The sequence below is a fragment of the Corythoichthys intestinalis genome, chromosome 14 (assembly GCF_030265065.1).
Source record: "Corythoichthys intestinalis isolate RoL2023-P3 chromosome 14, ASM3026506v1, whole genome shotgun sequence".
NCBI lineage: Eukaryota > Metazoa > Chordata > Actinopteri > Syngnathiformes > Syngnathidae > Corythoichthys > Corythoichthys intestinalis.
The window spans coordinates 31313046-31334548 of record NC_080408.1 but is presented as its reverse complement, the minus strand read 5'-3'; the positions used below and the strand labels follow the sequence as shown (position 1 = coordinate 31334548).

General features: G+C 42.2%; 1 protein-coding gene across 2 annotated transcripts in view; it reads left to right on the top strand.

The window, feature by feature from the left end:
• Positions 1-21503, top strand: part of atp1a2a (ATPase Na+/K+ transporting subunit alpha 2a) — a 141526-nt gene that overhangs the window by 7687 nt on the left and 112336 nt on the right. The window contains exons 1-2 of one of the 2 annotated variants that reach the window (XM_057857118.1): positions 10027-10428; positions 17110-17175. In XM_057857118.1, coding sequence (XP_057713101.1) covers positions 10417-10428; positions 17110-17175 — 78 coding nt within the window. In that variant the 5' untranslated portion in view covers positions 10027-10416. Of the gene's footprint in view, positions 1-10026; positions 10429-17109; positions 17176-21503 lie in introns of those variants that run through there. The other variant, XM_057857117.1, reaches the window with a different exon arrangement.

The window sequence follows — 21503 nt, the reverse complement described above, 5'->3', positions numbered from 1 at the left end:
CGAGTTTTGGGTTTCCGGAAAGGTATGAAGAAAACATCCTTCATACGTCGTAATGTCTAGAGTCGTTTCTACAAGTTCCAAAAAAGCAAGTTCGTTTTTGAAAGATTACCGGAGAAAAGTAGCACTAATTACGTTGTTTCTATGCGAGGGCGGGTCTATAATGTCCCACTTCGGCTTTACTTCCGCTTTACGATGCGACGTCACGGTCTAAAAATAGCCTGCGTGCGGTACGCATTGGCAAAATCTTGACTTGAATCTATCTTTCAATGATGAAACCATTTAAAAACTTTTACATGTCAAAAGTAGACAGAACAGAACTCATGCAATAACGGGAGCAATTTTAACAACTTTAATGTTTGATTCACAAAATTAAATGACTTCTAAACATAGCAAGGTTACTATGTAGTTATCGCAATATCAGCAATACCCCTGTGTGTAGTTACAGCGGGGCAAATAAGTATTTAGTCGACCACTAATTGTGCAAGTTCTCCCACTTGAAAATATTAGAGAGGCCTGTAATTGTCAACATGGGTAAACCTCAACCATGAGAGACAGAGTGTGGAAAAACCCCCCAGAAAATCACATTGTTTGATTTTTAAAGTATTTATTTGCAAATCATGTTGGAAAATAAGTATTTGGTCAATACCAAAAGTTCATCTCAATACTTTGTTATGTACCCTTTGTTGGCAATAAGTGAGGCCAAACGTTTTCTGTAACTCTTCACAAGCTTTTCACACACTGTTGCCGGTATTTTGGCCCATTTCTCTATGCAGATTTCCTCTAGAGCAGTGATGTTTTGGGGCTGTCGTTGGGCAACACAGACTTTCAACTCCCTCCACAGATTTTCTATGGGTTTGAGATCTGGAGACTAGCTAGGCCACTCCAGGACCTTGAAATGCTTATTACGAAGCCACGTCTTTGTTGCCCTGGTTGTGAGTTTGGGATCATTGTCATGCTGAAAGACCCAGCCACGTCCCATCTTCAATGCCCTTCCTGATGGAAGGAGATTTTCACTGAAAATTTTCGATACATGGCCCTATTCATTCTTTCCTTTACACAGATCAGTCGTCCTGGTCCCTTTGCAGAAAAACAGCCCCAAAGCGTGATGTTTCCACCCCCATGCTTCACAGTGGGTATGGTGTTCTTCGGATGCAATTCAGTATTCTTTCTCCTCCAAACACGAGAAACTGTGTTTCTACCAAAAAGTTCAATTTTGGTTTCATCTGACCATAACACATTCTCCCAGTCCTCTTCTGGATCATCCAAATGCTCTCTAGCCAACCGCAGACGGGCCTGGATGTTTACTGGCTTCAGCAGGGGGACACGTCTGGCAGTGCAGGATCTTAGTCCTTGGCGGTGCATTGTGTTACTGTTAGGTTTTGTGTTTGGTTTCTCCTTGTGTGACTTGTCCCTGTGATTACCCATTGCTCTCACCTGTGTGTGTTTTCCCAGTGTATCCTGCAATCTGCATCCACCTGTGTTACCCAGCTGTTCCTCGTCTCGTTACCCCTTGTCTGCGTATATAATGACCCAGTTTCTTGTCACTCCTGGTGGCGTCATTGTCTATGTCAATGTCAGTGTCTGCGTCCAAGTTGAAGCCCTTTCCAAGCCCTCGTGTATTAGTCCCTCCGGTAAAGTAAGTTTTGTTTGAATCTTGCCCTTTTGATCCTCAGTGCTTTCAGTTGTACTTTGTGTTTTTGTTAGATATCATTAAACGTTTTTTGAGTTCACCTGCCTTGCCACTTTTGTTTCCCTGCAATTGGGTCCACACAACCTGCCTGCCTGCCCGCGTCCCTGACATAATGACGCAAACAATTGTGGACCCAGCGGGAAAGATCCGGCACCGGCGTGCACGCCGACGTTCATCCGCCCGTTCCTCTGATTATGTTCTGCCTCGCCACGTTTTTTTAGATTCCGATTTTTCTGATTTTGAAGAATATCACAGTTCATATGATTTTCTTTCTGACACCGACTCCTACCCAGATTTTGATGCCATGCCCTATTCTTCACCCTCTCAGTTTTTGTCACGCCTCGGTTATACCACGTCCCCTTCCCAGCCTTTTTCCCTGGACCCTTACCTGGGTTCCCGTTTGGCTATCTACACTGGACCTCCGCGTGGTGGCCAGCGGGGGCGCCCAGGTAAGGGCCGTGGTTCCTACTACCCTCCTTCACCATGTAATGCCCCACCCACAGACCACAACGCATTTTTTTGGACTCTGATTTTTCAGATTTTGAGGAGGATCACAATTTATATGACCTCCTCTATTCTGACTCTGACTCCGACCCAGATTTTTTCTCCATGCCCTTTTCTTCACCCTCTCGGTTTTTTTCAGGCCTCCCTTATTCCATACCACCCAGTCTGTCAATGAACCCTGTCCAAAAGCCTCGGCGATCTCGTCCACGCCGACGTCGTGGGCACGTCTTGACGGCTCGGCTTCCCGTGCCGGCTCCCCGCAGTCAAGTTCCTCCCGCGCCGACTCCCCGCAGTCAAGTTCCTCCCGCGCCGGCTCCACGCAGTCAAGTTCCTCCCGCGCCGGCTCCACGCAGTCAAGTTCCTCCCGCGCCGGCTCCACGCAGTCAAGTTCCTCCCGCGCCGGCACCACGCAGTCAAGTTCCTCCCGCGCCGGCTCCACGCAGTCAAGTTCCTCCCGCGCCGGCTCCACGCAGTCAAGTTCCTCCCGCGCCGGCTCCACGCAGTCAAGTTCCTCCCGCGCCGGCTCCACGCAGTCAAGTTCCTCCCGCGCCGGCACCACGCAGTCAAGTTCCTCCCGCGCCGGCACCACGCAGTCAAGTTCCTCCCGCGCCGGCTCCACGCAGTCAAGTTCCTCCCGCGCCGGCTCCACGCAGTCAAGTTCCTCCCGCGCCGGCTCCACGCAGTCAAGTTCCTCCCGCGCCGGCTCCACGCAGTCAAGTTCCTCCCGCGCCGGCTCCACGCAGTCAAGTTCCTCCCGCGCCGGCTCCACGCAGTCAAGTTCCTCCCGCGCCGGCTCCACGCAGTCAAGTTCCTCCCGCGCCGGCTCCACGCAGTCAAGTTCCTCCCGCGCCGGCTCCACGCAGTCAAGTTCCTCCCGCGCCGACTCCACGCAGTCAAGTGCCCGCGCCGACTGCACCAACAGACTCCTGCGACCAAGCTGCTGTCCCGCCAGCAGACGACCACGCTGCTGTCCCGCCAGCAGACGACCACGCTGCTGTCCCGCCAGCAGATTCCTGCGACCAAGCTGCTGTCCCGCCAGCAGACGACCAAGCTGCTGTCCCGCCAGCAGACGACCAAGCTGCTGTCCCGCCAGCAGACGACCAAGCTGCTGTCCCGCCAGCAGACGACCACGCTGCTGTCCCGCCAGCAGACGACCACGCTGCTGTCCCGCCAGCAGACGACCACGCTGCTGTCCCGCCAGCAGACGACCACGCTGCTGTCCCGCCAGCAGATTCCTGCGACCAAGCTGCTGTCCCGCCAGCAGACGACCAAGCTGCTGTCCCGCCAGCAGACGACCAAGCTGCTGTCCCGCCAGCAGACGACCACGCTGCTGTCCCGCCAGCAGCCGACCACGCTGCTGTCCCGCCAGCAGACGACCACGCTGCTGTCCCGCCAGCAGACGACCAGGCTGCTGTCCCGCCAGCAGACGACCACGCTGCTGTCCCGCCAGCAGATTCCTGCGACCAAGCTGCTGTCCCGCCAGCAGACGACCAAGCTGCTGTCCCGCCAGCAGACGACCACGCTCCTGTCCCGCCAGCAGACGACCACGCTGCTGTCCCGCCAGCAGACGACCACGCTGCTGTCCCGCCAGCAGACGACCACGCTGCTGTCCCGCCAGCAGACGACCACGCTGCTGTCCCGCCAGCAGATGACCACGCTGCTGTCCCGCCAGCAGACGACACCGCTGCTGTCCCGCCAGCAGACGACACCGCTGCTGTCCCGCCAGCAGACGACACCGCTGCTGTCCCGCCAGCAGACTCCGAAGTTCCTGACCCTCGCCCCGACGATGCTGCTCGTTTCCTGCCACAACGTGGCGGTATGGACGACCGAGCACTACCTCGTCTGGGACGCCCGCCTGATCTGCCCGTGCGGTCACCCAATGTCTGGCGCCCCGGGCGCCCTCCCGATCGACCCGTGCGATCGGCCCACGTCTGGTGTCCTGGACGCCCGCCTGACTGGCCGTGACGGGCTGGTGTTGCTCCCTCCTCCGAGCAACCTTCTGACTTTTTGTTTCCTCGGGACGTCTGGGATCCGTCCCTTGAGGGGGGGGTACTGTTAGGTTTTGTGTTTGGTTTCTCCTTGTGTGACTTGTCCCTGTGATTACCCATTGCTCTCACCTGTGTGTGTTTTCCCAGTGTATCCTGCAATCTGCATCCACCTGTGTTACCCAGCTGTTCCTCGTCTCGTTACCCCTTGTCTGCGTATATAATGACCCAGTTTCTTGTCACTCCTGGTGGCGTCATTGTCTATGTCAATGTCAGTGTCTGCGTCCAAGTTGAAGCCCTTTCCAAGCCCTCGTGTATTAGTCCCTCCGGTAAAGTAAGTTTTGTTTGAACCTTGCCTTTTTGATCCACAGTCCTTTTGTTTGTACTTTGTGCCTTTGGTTAGTTATAATTAAAACGTTTTTTGAGTTCACCTGCCTTGCCGCTTTTGTTGCCCTGCAATTGGGTCCACACAACCTGCCTTGCCTGCCCGCGTCCCTGACAGTTACTGATAGTAGTTTTTGTTACTGTGGTCCCAGCTCTCTGTAGGTCATTCACTAGGTCCCCCCGTGTGGTTCTGGGATTTTTGCTCACCGTTCTTGTTATCATTTTGACGCCACGGGGTGAGATCTTGCATGGAGCCCCAGATCGAGGGAGATTATCAGTGGTCTTGTATGTCTTCCATTTTCTAATAATTGCTCGCACAGTTAATTTCTTTACACCAAGCGTTTTACCTATTGCAGATTCACTCTTCCCAGCCTGGTGCAGGTTACAATTTTGTCTCTGGTGTCCTTCGACAGCTCTCTGGTCTTGGCCATAGTGGAGTTTGGAGTGTGACTGACTGAGATTTTGGACAGGTGTCTTTTATATCGATAATGAGTTAAAACAGGTGCCATTAATACAGGTAACGAGTGGAGCCTCGTTAGACCTCATTGGAAGAAGTTAGACCTATTTGACAGACAGAAATCTTGCTTGTTTGTAGGTGACCAAATACTTATTTTCCACTCTAATTTAGAAATAAATTCTTTAAAAATCAAACAATGTGATTTTCTGTTTTTTCTTCCACATTCTGTCTCTCATGGTTGAGGTTTACCCATGTTGACAATTACAGGCCTCTCTAATCTTTTGAAGTAGGAAAACTTGACTAAATACTTATTTGCCCCACTATAAGTTTAGGGTAAAGAATTGGGCTGGGGCCAATTATCCCAAAAACCCTTTAACTTCACATTGTGTGACCTGTGTTGTTGTTGTTTTATTTTTGTTTTTTTTGGAGTGAAAAAAAACAAACAAACAAACAAACAAACAAACAAAAACAAATAGTAACATCAGTTACTTTGCCAAGTAACTAATTACTCTTACATTCAGGTAACTGAGTTACTAACTCATTTACTTTTTTGGAGAAGTAATTTGTAACTGTAATTAATTATTTTTTAAAAAAATAAGATTAACAACACTGGTGGGGACATCACTGCCTCATTTCTTTAACACTCTCCCACCGGGATTCAAATTGTCACTGACCCCTTGGCAGATAAGCTTCCTGACCAACCAGGTTCTGAAGGCTGGTTGGAATTTATGCTGTGCGTGTCAAATGTTAGGAAAACATTATAACCTGAGAACTGAGAAGCTAGGCTGGGCTATTAGCTCAGTAGTCAGCACGCTCAACTAAGTGTTGTTAATAATGCCGTTAGTATAACGGCGTTTCTAACGATGTTATTTTTTTAGTAGTGAGTAATCTAATTAATTTTCCCATCATTGCAAGGCCGCTACCGAGGATGTGAAGGGGCGCAGTACTACAATTTGGTTGAATGAAGTGTGAGTTGTCTAATATTGTCACACGTCAGCGGTCTGAAACAGAAAGGGAGCAGAGCAGGAGGGGGAGGAGGGAATGGGATGGTGACAATGTTGCAAACGCGATCATGATTGGCTAGGTGAGTGGATCGTACCCTCATCCTCACGCTGTCTCACTGCACGGCAAGCTCTGGCAAAGTAACACAACAAGACAGTGATAATGGAGACTGGCCAGGGAATTTCAAAGGTAGCGTTCTCAAACTTGAATTATTTTCAATATTTAATATTGTTACTTTAATATTTAAGGATAGTGGTCTGCTTATTGTGCAGTAGGCCTAACATACAGTTTCAGATATTTGCAATGGTGAATGGTCAGAAGTTTACATTTGTTTTCTTAACAGACTAATATGTTTGATCCAAATGAATACCAAATGTTCTTAAATATTGTATACAGTGTTCTTATTATTCAATCAGTTAATATAAACATCTTTGACATGAAAGATGTTATAAAATGTATAACGTAAAAACGTGTAGAACATTAAAAGTAAGTTATTTTGCTGAGTAACAAATTACTCTTATATTGAGGTAACTAAGTTACTAACTCAATTACTTTTTCAGAGAAATAATTTGTAACTGTAAATAATTACTTTTTTAAAAGTAAGATTAACAACACTGTCAACTACCACAGTGTTAGGGTTTGTGTTAGTTTTCTCCTAGTGTGACTTGCCCCTGTGATTGCCCATTGATTTCACCTGTTGTGCCCTCTTCTAGTGTATCCTCTAATCTGCATCCTCCTGTGTTACCCAGCTGTTCCTCGTTGTCTCGTTACCCCTTGTCTGCGTGTGTGTGTATATAAGCACCCAGTTTCTTGTCACTCCTTGTTGCGTCATTGTCAATGTACTTGTCCACGTTCATGCCTGCGTTTTCCCCCTCAGTTCCTTGTGTTACTCGCCCTGCTTTGAAAGTAAGTTGATTTATTAGCCTGACTTTTGTTTGTTAAGAGTTTTTCGATACCCCAGTCATTTTGTTGGTGCTTTGTTTTTTGTTGGCATTAATTAAAAACCTTTTGCACCGCCATTCTGCCTCGCTTCCCTTTCCCTGCATTTGGGTCCACACACCACCTGCCTGCCTGCCTGCGTATTCCTGACACACAGTGAACAAGAACCAAACACAGTGATGTCATTGTCATTCCAGTTACACATACCAAAATGTTCTTTTTTTAAGGTTGGTTGTTTTTAATTTGACTGTAAATGCATTGTTTTAGCAGAATTGTGGCAACCATAGTTGTAAGTATTTTACGGTAAATGCATTCTTTTCTCAAGCTTTTTCTGCTTCAACACGCTAAATTGTAAATCTGAGTGTCTTTAAAGGCTGAAACAGTTTTAATGTACCATGGGGAGGGAGTGTGTCACCCTGACCTAGGGTTTTCAGTTTGAACAATACACCGCTACAAACTACGTGATAATAAACTTAAACATTCACCAAAATTATTGGGCTAAATTGATTCGAATGAGTAAAGTAACAACTGACAACAAAACCAAATTTATATCTAATATAAACTATTGCTCAGGGTGTCCCCTGCCTACTGCCCATAGGTAGCTGGGATAGGCTCCAGCACCTCCGCGACCCTCGTGAGGATGAAGCAGCATGGAAAATGAATGAATGAATGAATTAAAAATGTTTAATTCATCAAGAAAACATAGATAGTAAAATTTTACTTTGATATATCAATTATGCCACTTCAGATACTGTCCTCACATTTGCTTGCTATTGAATCACAAAAGACTTCAATTTCATGATAAATCATTAGTATTCAGCAAGGTGATGTATCCACCTTCTTAGTAAAAAAAGAAAAATACTATTATATTCATATTATCAAACTTAAAGGTCACAAACACTTAGTTTGGTGAAGCATCCATCTTCATTGATGAAATGTGATACTTCCCCACTATTACGTCACCAAAATACACTGGCTGTTATTAAGAAATATCAGTAAACACGAATACTGATATTTCTTAATTATGCTTAACAGCGGCTGTTTCTGGCACGGGCGGGTTGGGCGGTTTCCCGGGGTGGCAAATTGCTAGGGGCGCATGAAAACAAGGAGCCCGCAGGCGCAGGTGATTGTTTACAATTACACTTGGTGCCCCTAGCATTGCAATGATACCCCCTGCAGACCGTGGTTATTGGGGAATGGATCAGTTAACAGCAGTGTTGTTAAGAACATTGCCAGTGAATGAGCCATGGTGTCTATTAGTATTGATTTTGACTTTAGTTTACTTTCTTTTTGTTTATGAGCCTTGTTATCTTCCTTTGCTTATTGCTTGACTGTCTAATTTAGGTTCCCCATTGGCATGTGTGGGTGTGGTTTGAGGTGATCAGCCTTTGACACATTTCAGCCGTTATGCTTACTGTAATTTTCGAACTATAAGGCACACCTGATTATAAGCCGCCACCCAAAAACAAAAGTCAACATTATAATCAAATACACATTTCACCAAAGGGCAGAACAGTCTTATTAATAAAATTAAGTAAAAAAAATAAGATACTGTGGGGTACAATAAGGTACTTTTTACGTGACTTAAAAAAAAAAAAAAAAACGACTGGAGACCAAATCGCGGACGAAACTCCGGCATTGTAGCATCGAAATCACTTAAGTCGGGTACATCGTAACCCGCGGCATAGACTTCATAACCTATTGACATGACACGGGAAATTCAATTTTTTACAAAACCAAAGCTGCTACCGACCTAAAACCAAAACAGGCACCTACCTTAGCCATATATGAGTCTCCATGAGCAGCGGCATAAAAAAACTCAGTCGTTCCCTTATAAAATCCCAATTAATTATTTTCTGTATAAGTATAACACAGTTTAAAATGGCTGTAAAAGTCCCAGATTTTACACTAGATGCATAAAAATCACCAAATGCAGAGATATTCACCTATATTTTCAGGATCATTAGCAATATTACATATATGTTTTTGACCAAAATAGCAATTTTTTTTTTTTTTTAATTTAGTGTAGTTAGTTTTCAACATCTAATAAACAGCTAATATATCACTCAATTTAACATCAGAAACTTAATACTTGAGGAAGACATGCAGGATCAATCATAAATAATATGTAAATAGATAATTAATAAATTCTATATACAATCGCAACTTATTATAGAATAGATTATCCCTTTATTATCATTATACATTATATACTGTTAGCGAAGGAGGCTAGCGGCCGCCAGGCATAAACAGAGCTTTTCTGGCGAAAATTCTTCTGAATAAATGCTTAAATCCCCGAATTCTACATAGATATGGACGCAAAACAGTCTCGATTCATGGTTAAAAGCAAAGAAACCGTACAGTTAGCATTCATTTTACGTATACTGACGAAGTACCATGCTACTATGTTAGCGAATGAGCCTAGCGGCCGGCTGGCATGAAAGGAGCTTTTGTGGCGAAAATTCTTGCGAATAAATGCTTAAATCCCCGAATTCTTCATAGATATGGACATAAAGCAGTCTCAATTCTTGGTTAAAAGCAAAGAGACCGTATAGTTAGCGTTTATTTTACGTAAATTGACGAAATACCATGCTACTATGTTAGCGAATGAGGCTTGCGGCCTGGCGTAACAGGAGCTTTTCTGGCGAAAATTCTTGTGAATAAATGCTTAAATCGCCAAATTCTTCATAGATATGGACGTAAAACAGTCTCCATTCTTGATTAAAAGCAAAGAATCCGCGCAGTTAGCGTTTATTTCGCGTAAATATTGCCAACTATGAGGCTAGTCAGTTACGAAAATTAGCTGCCTCCATGTGTAAACAAAGAAGAAAATTCCTGCGAATAAATGCTTCAATCGCGCATACATGTTACGAAAAATATAATATTCACCTTGAATCCTCGGAAAAATCACTCCTGAGACAATCCTTCCTGTTTGTATGCGGTACAGCTTTCGTAGTTAAATCCAATCGTATGTAAATCCAAGCCTAAATCCAACATGTGTGCCGTCTTCGGCTATTACTAAAGGAAGCTCGGCCCCCTCTGATAAGGCGTGACGCAAAGAAAGACTAAGTGTCAGGTCAATAGATTTTTTAAAGTCTATGCCCGGGGACTACCTGTACATGTACTGTATTTGGGTGTTCACACTGGTGCCTGCTTCCTACTTTCATGTGTTGACAGCTCAGATTGAATGTTTGTTGTTGTGAGTGGGCATGTTTGTGTTAGTGTTGGGGGGATTTTTAAGCAGAAGGCGGTGCTGCCCATCGACCACCCCTCCCCTGTCAAGAGAAGATCTTGAAATGAGTTAGCCAGACTAGGGTCAGGGAATGGGGGTGTGTGTTGACTCGGGTTACCCCCGTGTGAAGGAGGGGGGAGACGTTGGTGTCAGGCCTCCCCAAAAAAGCCACATGTGGTAAGGTCAGTCAAGCATCGTCCTTCACTTTTTGCGGACATCCAACATGGGCAAAGGGGTAAGTTGTTCTTGCTTTCTTTTTGGTTATTAAAATCATTTGTTGCATTAATAACGTGCTTGGAATTGGCACGTCCAACTTTCTGAGGCAGTGTGGGAAGCAGGCTCTCAAATTGCTAACATGTGCTGACTACATTTTTGCAACCAAAGCTGAGTAGGCTTTCGCCGCTGTTGTTGTACTGTGACCAAACAGGATCGCAACCTACGCAACGTATATTTAAATTTTTTTTCCATCCATCTTCCTCGCCGCTTATCCTCAAGCAGTGCAACACAAATAACAACACTTGACTGGATAGTGCTGTCATTCTTTTGATTGTAACACATGTTCAAGCTCTTGTATCTTGTATAGTTAGATATACCATGGATTTTTTTGTAATCCAAGAAATATTGAACATAAAAGATTTGAAAGTGAATAAAGAAGTAGAAATACAAATGATGAAAGTCATTCAGATTGAGCCTGAAATGGTTCAAAATATTTTTAAAAGAATTTTTATTCATTTGTTTTCAATAATCTTGGTTAACGTTACTCTGTTCATTATAACTCTGGCAAAAAATATTGAATGCAAATTTTAATAATGCAAAATATAGTACAAAATGTAAAAAGTAAAAATATTTAATAATATAGTATTTGAAATAATAGTTTGAAATAGTAGATATTACTCTATATTGGATTCAATGATAGCAAGATATTCTGACATTCCCTAGTTATGAAAAATATAACCATACGATTTGTTAAAATATTTATAAAATTCCTTTCTTGCGCTGGTGTGATGATTGACATGAGAAACGGCCCAATGATTGCTTGAAAAGGCTGGCTAACCAGGAAATGGTCAAACTTGAACTTCAAATGGCCTTTTTCAATGATTTCCCTTGTGGAGATTCTGCACTACTGGGCTCCTTTGTCGGGACGGAAGATAAGACTTGAATAAGCCTTTATTCGTCCTACAACTGGGAAATTCTGCAAGACTGAGAGGACTCATTTAAGAGGAATTTGGTGCAAAATAAGACAAAGAAATGTCTTCATCTAGCATCTCCTCTCACATTGGGTGATGATGGTGACCTCATTTAAGGAAATGAGCCTAAAATAGCTGCCTCAAACTCAATTGGTAGACTTGCTGTTCATTGCACATGATGGCTTTTTGAGCTTTTTTTGTTTGCTTTCCATAAAAGACCAAACTTCCAAATTTCAGATTGCAAATTATAACCATCTCTGTAAAAATGGTAAATTGTTTTTTGATAACTGCAAGTTTTACAGCAGTTTTATGTAGATTATTTTTTATTTAACTAAAAGTCATGTCAGGAAAAAAAATTGTATTTTGTTGTTTTTGTTTTTAGAGGATCAGTGCACTCAGTTTGATAATAGTGGTGTCACTGCACTCTTGTTCTCATTCTCATGGTGCAGCAGTTAAGCATTTGCAACTACGCAAGATTTCTAAACTTTCTTGTTGCTGGTTTGAATCCCACTGTTGAGGCTTTACTGCTTTATTTGAAAACAATGTTCACAATTTCTTGTAGCTGGCGGGAAATACAATAGCTACCTCAGACGTGTATGATTACATACTAGACTGTATCTACAATCTACAGTAGGTACAGGCAGGGGTGAAAGTGGCTAGAATTTCTTTCCGGAACTCTCTGACGTGAAGGTCGCCACGGAGCCAGAAATTTTATGTATTTATTTATTTATTTTTCTTTCACATTTTTTTTGGGGGGGGGTGTGAGGGATCAAACCTCTTAAACTACTGAAATGCAAAGAAAAGTGTTTTAGCACAGTTATTACTATAACACATACAAAAACGGATTTTCTTTCAAAATTGTATTTTCTTCAATGATTTGCAAAATAAAAGTTAACAAAAACAGCAATAACCCCAACCTCCATCTTCTAATTTTTATTTTCCCTCATTTCCTCACATACTAAATGCCAAATCTCAGTTTTAACTACCGGTACATAAGAACATAGGATATATATCAACCATTGTTGTCGATGTCGCAGGGCGGTGACGTGACTTGGTTATGCTGCCGGGCTTCCCGAGTATGACTGAAGTGACATAAATATGTCATCTGTTCAACCCTTTCAATTTGAACCCGAGGGGAACATTTACTCATTTGCTCCCCAAAACGTATACATACATACTATTTTTAATTGTTTCAGTGTCCCAAAGACGTATTTATACGTCTTTTACTTTTTTTTTCATAAGAGACATCTCTGGGTTCTGATTTAACTGAGCTCCAAAGCACAAAGCTGAAAATCCATTTTAAAGCAATAAAACTGGCCACTGGAGGGCAGTAGTGCATTTGGTAAGACCCGCAACCCGATACAACGGCAACGAACGGCCGGGGCGCACGGTCGGAGCGCTGGCGGAAGGATGCCAGGCGGCGGACAACCGAGCAGAACAACCGAGAGGACCCCTGGGATGCCAGGCACTTGGCGACCGAGCAGAACGACCGGGACCACTAGTGCAGCGGAAGATGCCATTGAGTCCGTGCTGCTCGTCAAGCAGACCCCGCAGAGACTCAAAAAAAGTCCATCTCTATGAGACAGGCGACGATGTAGTATTTTTAAGGCAATCCAAAGGTAATAAAACATTGAATAAAAACACAAATAGTCAGTACTAGCTGCTTTTAATCGATGTGCACATGTGTTGGATGTCTCACCGCGTAGAAGGAATTGGAGTGACCAAGTAATGTTGGTAATGACAGAGACAATCTATGTCATCACCCCGAGCCTCTCTGCGCGCATAAAAAATGGCGCCCTCCGTAGGTCAAAACATGTACTAAATATTATAGATTGTTAAATCAATCACAATATTTTATGTGTTTCTAATAACATATTTTAGTAAAACAGAATTATTGTGGCTTATTAGAGCATACAAGTCTTTACGTCCTAGGTTCCTTTGAAGACTAATGTCTATTGATAGGTCTGGTCAAGAGGCAACTCTGCCATGCATACTGACAGGCTCAGCTCACACAGAATTCTTAGCTGTCATGGTGGAATGCAAAATGTTTGGATGTCTCAATAACAAGCAAAAAAAAAAAACAGGATAAGCTCTACTTTTGCCTGTCTTGACCAATTCATCCAGAACTTTCTTTCGATCACAGAAAATTTGACAGTTACAGCGATCCAGCGTATTAAACAATAGCAACTGGAGAGTGCCAGTGAAGCCCAGTCAACAACTTGACATCACACGTCACCTAAAAATTACCTGGTGCGATACTTTTGGCAAATACAAGTCTAGTACCAAATATTGAAACACCACATACTGTAGTTATCAAACTGTGCAATAATTCTTCAGGAACCTTATACAGTGGTGCCTCTACTTGTCTTTACATATGGAATTTTCAGGTAATGACACACCGCAATGGGAAAATAGTTGCTTTTTGTTACATAAGAAATTTCAGAATACGAAAGGCAAAAATACAGAATGGGCTGCTTCTTGCAGCTCCCATAGTTTACTGAACGTAACATACTTAAAGCCGCGCTGCCATTGATTATTGGCTGGTTAGCATCTTCCTGACATTCAATGGGCTTAAAGGGGACCTCTACTGTATGTGTAAGTGTGTATCCCAGCATTCTTTTCATTCGCCCCTCAAGCCATGAGGTGTTCCGACAGCTTTGTGTGAGTGTATTAACTTTTATTCTTTATTCTATTCTTTCTTTTTATATCATGCACAACTCTCGTTCATAGACTTCACTATGAATTGACGAGACAGCTCCTACAGACATTGCACCACGGTTTCCCGTAGGGGGCCGGGCAACGCAAAGCATCGTGGCAGGTTTCACTGCAATAAACTCTGCGTATTTAGGTGGAAATAGCACGAAGGTTGTAGTGCATACAAGCAGGCAGGAGTGTCTCGAGAGTGATTTGGTCGAGGATTCAACGTAATTATTATATAAAAAAGCACCATGCAAGCACTTTGAAACGTGAAAAAATGAAATGAATGGAAAAAATTATCGTAACTTTAGCTTGAAATATTTATGTAAAATGAATGATAACTGCCCATTTTTTTTGTTTTTTGTTTTTTGCTTTTAACAAAAATCTAGACACTTTTACGTTAATATCTATAAAAATTCCAGGATTTACGCATTTATTTAGAAAAATTTTCAACTTAAAAAGCTTTTTGTTTTGTGATTGCCGCCATGTTGAATTTTGTATCCATACACAATAGTGTTAACTTTACATGCATATAATCAGGTATTTTTGGCCAATGCCCTTTTTTGGCAGAAAACTAGTCATTTAGACATTTCTGTGTCCATACCAAAAAAAAAAATCGGCTTTTACATGTTTTATTGTACGTAACATTTTAATCTAAAAATGATGAGGGCCAAATAGCTGGCAAGATGCGCTGAGGCAATGGTGGCATCTGTCAGGGAAACGTGGGCAGGCAGGTGGTGTGTGGACCCAAATGCAGGGAAAGGGAAGCGAGGCAGAATGGCGGTGCAAAAGGTTTTTAATGAATGCCAACAAAAAACAAAGTACCAACAAAACGACTGGGGTATCCAAAAACTCTTAACAAACAAAAGTCAGGCTAACAAATCAACTTACTTTCAAAGCAGGGCGAGTAACACGAGGAACTGGGGGGGAAAACGCAGGCATCAACGTGGACAAGTACATTGACATAGACAATGACGCAACAACGAGTGAAAAGAAACTGGGAGATTATACACACACACACAGACAAGGGGTAACAACACAACGAGGAACAGGTGAGCACAGGAGGATGCAGATTGGAGGATACACTAGGAGGCACAACAGGTGAAATCAATGGGAAATCACAGGGACAAGTCACACTAGGAGAAAACCAACACAAAACCTAACAGCATCAGAATTCAAACTAAATCATTTGTGATTTTTAGATGAAATTAAGATGATTCTGCATGCTTTCCTCAAGTATTTAGTTTCTGATGTGAAAATTGAGTGATTTATTAGCGGTTGAAAACGAAATAAAAAATAATTAAATTGCTATTGCGGGCAAAAACTTATGTGCTAAAAAATTGCTATTGATCCTAGAAATATAGTTGATTATCGCTGCATTTGGTGATTTTTGTCCATCTATCGTAAAATCAGAGAATTTTATAGCCATTTTAAGTTTGTTAAACTTGTATAAAAAATAATTAACCGGGATTTTATGAGGGAATGACTTTGAATTAATGATGCCGCTTCTCATGGAGACTCATAATTGCCTAAGGGACGTGCCTGTTTTGGTTTTAGGTCGCTAGCGGCTTCGGTTTTAAAAACATTTATATAATATGAAAATATAATAAAAGTATTTGAAAATAGCCCCCCTGCGGAGCGGCGTTTATTGTGCAATTACCTACGGTAACTGTAACAGGTAACTGTTAAGTGTTTTGATGCATTTTTATGCTTTTTAAACATTTATGTCTGAATTTTGGGGTGCTTGGAATGGATTAGAGCATGGGTGTCCAAACCTGTCCTCAAGGGCCACTGTGGGTCCTGGTTTTTGTTCCTACCAATCGAGCACAGACAGTTTAACCAATGAAGTTTGTGCTAAAACAAGCAGCACCTGACTGCAATCAACTGATTACACTTGTGAGACACCAGATTGGTGAAAAGATGTTGTCTTGTTGTGTAGGAATGAAATCCAGCAGCCACTGCGGCCCTATGTGGAATAGTTTGGACACCACTGGATTAGAGCATTTACATGAAAAACGTGTCTCTACTTACGGACGTTTCAGTTTCCAAAACTACTTACAGAAGCTGTTAATTTTGTAAGTAGAGGTACCACTGCACATATTTTCCCAGCTGACCACACTATTAGGCATTGGTTCGTAAGACTTGGGTCTATTTGTGATTGACATATTTGAAAGATTTCAGGTTGCTAATTTAAAATGTCCTCAGGGACTGATTTTTCCCAAAACTGCAGAGCTGAGCTGCTGGGCCCGCCTACAAAATGTGCTGTTTCCCTAAAAGCAAATTAGCTTGCAAACAAAAAAGCTCAGCATTGCCTTGCTTTATCTTTATTTCCGACACACTTAACATCTCTGGATGAGATGGGGAAATATCGTTCCCGGCTTGATTTTTATTTGCATAATGACACAATTGTGTTTTTATTTGCTGCCTTCGGGCCCCATTCCATTTAGCTTTATGGTAGGACGGGAGTGTAATCTTGAAGGAGAATTGCTCCGCCAGACGCCATTTCGGGCTAGGCGCTCCCTTTTTGCCTCCGTTTGATTACTTTTCCCTCTGTGGCCGTCTTCTCCTGGCTGGCCGTGCGCTTGCCGAGACTGACGGCGACAGGTGACTTGCACGTTCTGTGTGAGGAGCTTCTTCACTCCTCTGCGTGCAGCGGTGGTTTCACAAGACGCAGAACAAACAATCGGCTGTTAATTACCATTAAAATAGATTGAATGTTCTTTCAAGTAAACATCATAATTGCTGTCTTCCTTAACTCATTCGTTGCCATTGATGGTGATAGACATCCAATGAATTTGAATCTGGAGGTCTGGCAGTGAATGAACAAATGTTCTTTTGCTGCCAACCCTCCCGGTTGAAATGGATTGGACATATATGGGCGTTAATGCCAGCCAATGACTAAATTATCACTGCCAGTCAAAATGGATTAATCGCTTATGGCTATCGATGTCAGCAAATGACTTAATTGTACCCTTCTTGTGTAGACGATGATGGTGGCTATGATGATGACGATGTCTCCTTTTTCCTTATAGTGCGGTTCAGAGAAGAAGAAGAAGAAAAACCGAGATTTAGATGAGCTGAAGAAGGAGGTGGCCTTGGTAAGATTCCTAATGCTCATTTATAGCTTGGCATTTGATCCATATGAAATGAATGAACTATTTCTAAAATGGTTGCTGGTGAGCTCATTGGCTGCCATAGGTGTGCAATCCTTTTTAGTTCAAATGGACTGGGTGTCTTTCGCTATCAGTGGCAGCCAACGACTTAAAGAGTTTCCAACTCTTATTACTGATGAGCAGCCCCGGCCCTGGGTGACTAGGTGCCCTAGGGGACGTGTAGCTAGGAGACCCTCTCCAAAAAAGCAAATAGCAATATATAGGCCTACAGTTGTGGTCAAAAGTTTACATACACTTGTGAAGAACATAATGTTATGGCTCTCTTGAGTTTCCAGTTATTTCTACAACTCTGATTTTTCTCCGATAGAGTGATTGGAACAGATACTTCTTTGTCACAAAAAACATTCATGAAGTTTGGTTCTTTTATGACTTTATTATGGGTTAACAGAAAAAGTGATCAAATCTGCTAGGTCAAAAATATACATACATATATCTGAAAAAGCGAATCATTGACTTGAACAAGTCAGCAAAGTCACTTGGAGCCATTTCAAAGCAGCTGCAGGTCCCAAGAGCAACAGTGCAAACAATTGTTTGTAAGTATAAAGTGCATGGCACTGTTTTGTCACTGCCACGATCAGGAAGAAAACGCAAGCTATCACCTGCTGCTGAGAGAAAATTGGTCAGGAGGGTGAAGATTCAACCAAGAATCACCAAAAAGCAGATCTGCCAAGAATTAGAAGCTGCTGGAACACAGGTGTCAGTGTCCACAGTCAAGCGTGTTTTGCATCTCCATGGACTGAGAGGCTGCCGTGCAAGAAGGAAGCCCTTGCTCCAAAAGCGGCACCTTAAGGCTCGACAGAAGTTTGTTGCTGATCACATGGACAAAGATAAGACCTTCTGGAGGAAAGTTCTGTGATCAGACGAAACAAAAATCGAGCTGTTTGGCCACAATGCCCAGCAATATGTTTGGAGGAGAAAAGGTGAGGCCTTTAACCCCAAGTACACCATGCCTACCGTCAAGCACAGTGGTGGTAATATTATGCTGTGGGGCTGTTTTGCTGCCAATGGAACTCGTGCTTTACAGAGAGTAAATGGGATAATGAAGAAGGAGGATTACCTTCAAATTCTTCAAGATACCCTAACGTCATCAGCCTGAAGACTGGGTCTTGGGCGCAGTTGGGTGTTCCAACAGGACAATGACCCCAAACACACATCAAAAGTGGTAATGGAATCGCTAAATCAGGCTAGAATTAAAGTTTTCGGTTGGCCTTCCCAAAGTCCTGACTTAAAACCCATTGAGAACTTGTGGACAATGCTGAAGAAACAAGTCCATGTCAGAAAGCCATCAGATTTAACTGAACTGCACCAATTCTGTCAAGCGGAGTGGTCAAAGATTGAACCACAAGCTTGCCAGAAGCTTGTGGATGGCTATCAAAAGCGCCTAATTGAAGTGAAAATGGCCAAGGGACATGTTACCAAATATTAGCGCTGCTGTATGTATATTTTTGACCCAGCAGATTTGATCACTTTTTTCTGTTCACCCATAATAAAGTCATAAAAGAACCAAACTTCATGAATGTTTTTTGTGACAAAGAAGTATCTGTTCCAATCACTCTATCAGAGAAAAATCAGAGTTGTCGAAATAACTGGAAACTCAAGAGAGTCATGACATTATGTTTTTCACAAGTGTATGTAAACCTTTGACCACAACTGTATATAATACTTAAAATATTTCATATTTTGCCAAAACACTATAAAATTGTTTCTGAATATAAATTAATACGAAATTATCCTAATAACATTTATTGTATTTTTTTCATATAGTAACACAAGCCCATAATATCATTTTCTTAAACAAATAGCCATATAATTGTCAACACCGTTCACCTCTTGGGATTCATGACCACTTGAACCTCCACGAAGCTTTGAATCAATTGGCTGCAAAGCTTCATTGCTTCAAGAAGCTTCATTTGGCTGTCGCTGCTCAATGTAAACTAAGCTTGAGAACGATAAACCGATACGACCAGATATCCGGTTTCACAGGTGAGAGATACAGCTGTATCGATAGTAAAGTTACCATTCGACAGTAATTAGCCATTAAATACTCAATGAACCGATAGTAGAGATAAAATTCGGCTATAGCGAGCACAAGAATCGGCTTCTAATGCCTAGTTCAATGCATTGCTTAATATGAAAATATTGTAGCTTTTACCTCACATGTTGCGCTTGTGTCATTCACCACACAGTGCACTTATATTGTGACCGCCGTCGTGGTTGCCTCAACTTCCCATTCATTTCGGCAGAACCGCTAGTAGTCGCCGTCATTACCCGATCGTCACAGGCGTGTCATAACAACGCGAGAGCTAACAAAACCACTGTAACGCACGCTCCGTAGCGTTTTCTTCACAGCCCAAAACGAAACTAGTAGTGGCAACGGAGCAACATGCCAAAACAATGGACAGTTTGCGCACCACGCCAGCGACGTGCAGCGATTGATTTTCAACGCACCCAGGAAAACGAAATTCGGACTATGAAGTGACGAAAGCAGCTAGATCTGTTCACATGGGACAGAGCTAGTGTGAAGCGGTACAGAGATCGTGAGTTTTTAACCCTGAAAAATAACCCACTACCATGGTGGATAGGGCTGCATATTGTTTCCACGAAACGCAGTCTACTTAATCATGAACATATGGATCAGTTGATCTTCTTCAAGAAAAATCTGCCCTTCAAAAAAGATATAGACAGTGATGAGTAATAAAAAAAATGTGGAAGCACAGGCATAAGTGAATGACTTTGCTGTGTATAAGGTTAAAGTAATGATTCATTATAGACCTGTCTATCTAAAATGGCATGTTTTTATTCCCCCAGTTATACCAGTGGTAAAGCATAATTTATTATTTATTTATGATAACACTAGCAGGTTTAATTCTTTTTTTCTAGAGCTGCTGCATATAATTAATATTTTTTGCCTGTAGGATGTTTACGTTGAAGGTTTGCACTTAAATTACTTACTTATTGTGTTAAAAACACCAGGAAATACAGTAATTAAATTATTGCACTTTATTATTACATATAGCAGGCTTTATTTTTTTTCCATAAAAAAATAAAACATAACATTGGTATGAAATTTTGTTGTTTGATTTAATCTTTTTTTTATATGTTTAAAATACTGTACGAACACACACAACAAATGTTTACTATTGTATCGTTTTCACTCTGTATCGAACCGTATTGTTCTTAAACTGTATCGAATCGTATCAAATCGCTCGGCCTTAAAAATGTATCGTTTTTTTAATCGAATCGTAACCTGTGTATCTATATACATATCGAATCGGCTTCATGCCAGAGATTCCCAACCCTAATGTAAACTCTCACTTCCTTTGGGATAGACCAGGGGTCGGCAACCCAAAATGTTGAAAGAGCCATATTGGACAAAAAAAACACCAACAAATATGTCTGGAGCTGCAAAAAATTAAAAGCCTTAAATAAGCCTAATAATGAAGGCAACACATGCTGTATGTATCTGTACTAGCTATATTAGCCTACTATCAAAATGAAATGAATTAAAAGTCAGCTAAAATACATAATAAGCCTTCATGATTTAATGTTTATTTTCCCTGCAGTGCATCCAATGCACCATGTGACATCTTTGTTGTATGATGCCACCTCAAGTTTAACTTCATTACAATATTAATAACTCGTTTCATTGCTTTTATGAAATTATAGAAATGCAATGAAGGAATCTGTTTTTTTATGTCATTTTTATTTTGAGGTTTCGAAGAACAACAAAATGGAACGTGCAGAACATGCCCCTTATCTGGGCATGTCTTTGATTTATTTTTTATTATCTCGGTTTTGTTTTTGAAGTCTGCAAATAGGTGTTCTGATATGTTGATGAATGTCTCCTTCATGTACTCACCATCTGTGAACGGTTTTCCACGCTTTATTATCTCCTGGTGTAGTTACACTATCCACTCGCCCTCACTATTTCCTCGGGGGGCCTGCGCTTGACAGTGACGTTTCGTTATTCTCGCCATATGATTGGCCGAAGAGTCGAAATGCTCTCCAATAAAATGCCTGTTCAAAAAAGGGGACGTTGTTCTTGAATGTGTTCACTTAAAAGTGCCTATTTAAAAATGCGTATGTAAAGCGATTGATGATATCAGACACAGAGAGAATCATTAACAACTGTTAAAGTTATATAAAAGAGCAAACGTGTGCGCACACATCTGTCCCTCTCGAATGTGGGCCTTTTGGCCCTTGGGACATTTTGAGGAGAGAGTCCTGATGCTGCATTCTCCTTACTTTAAGTA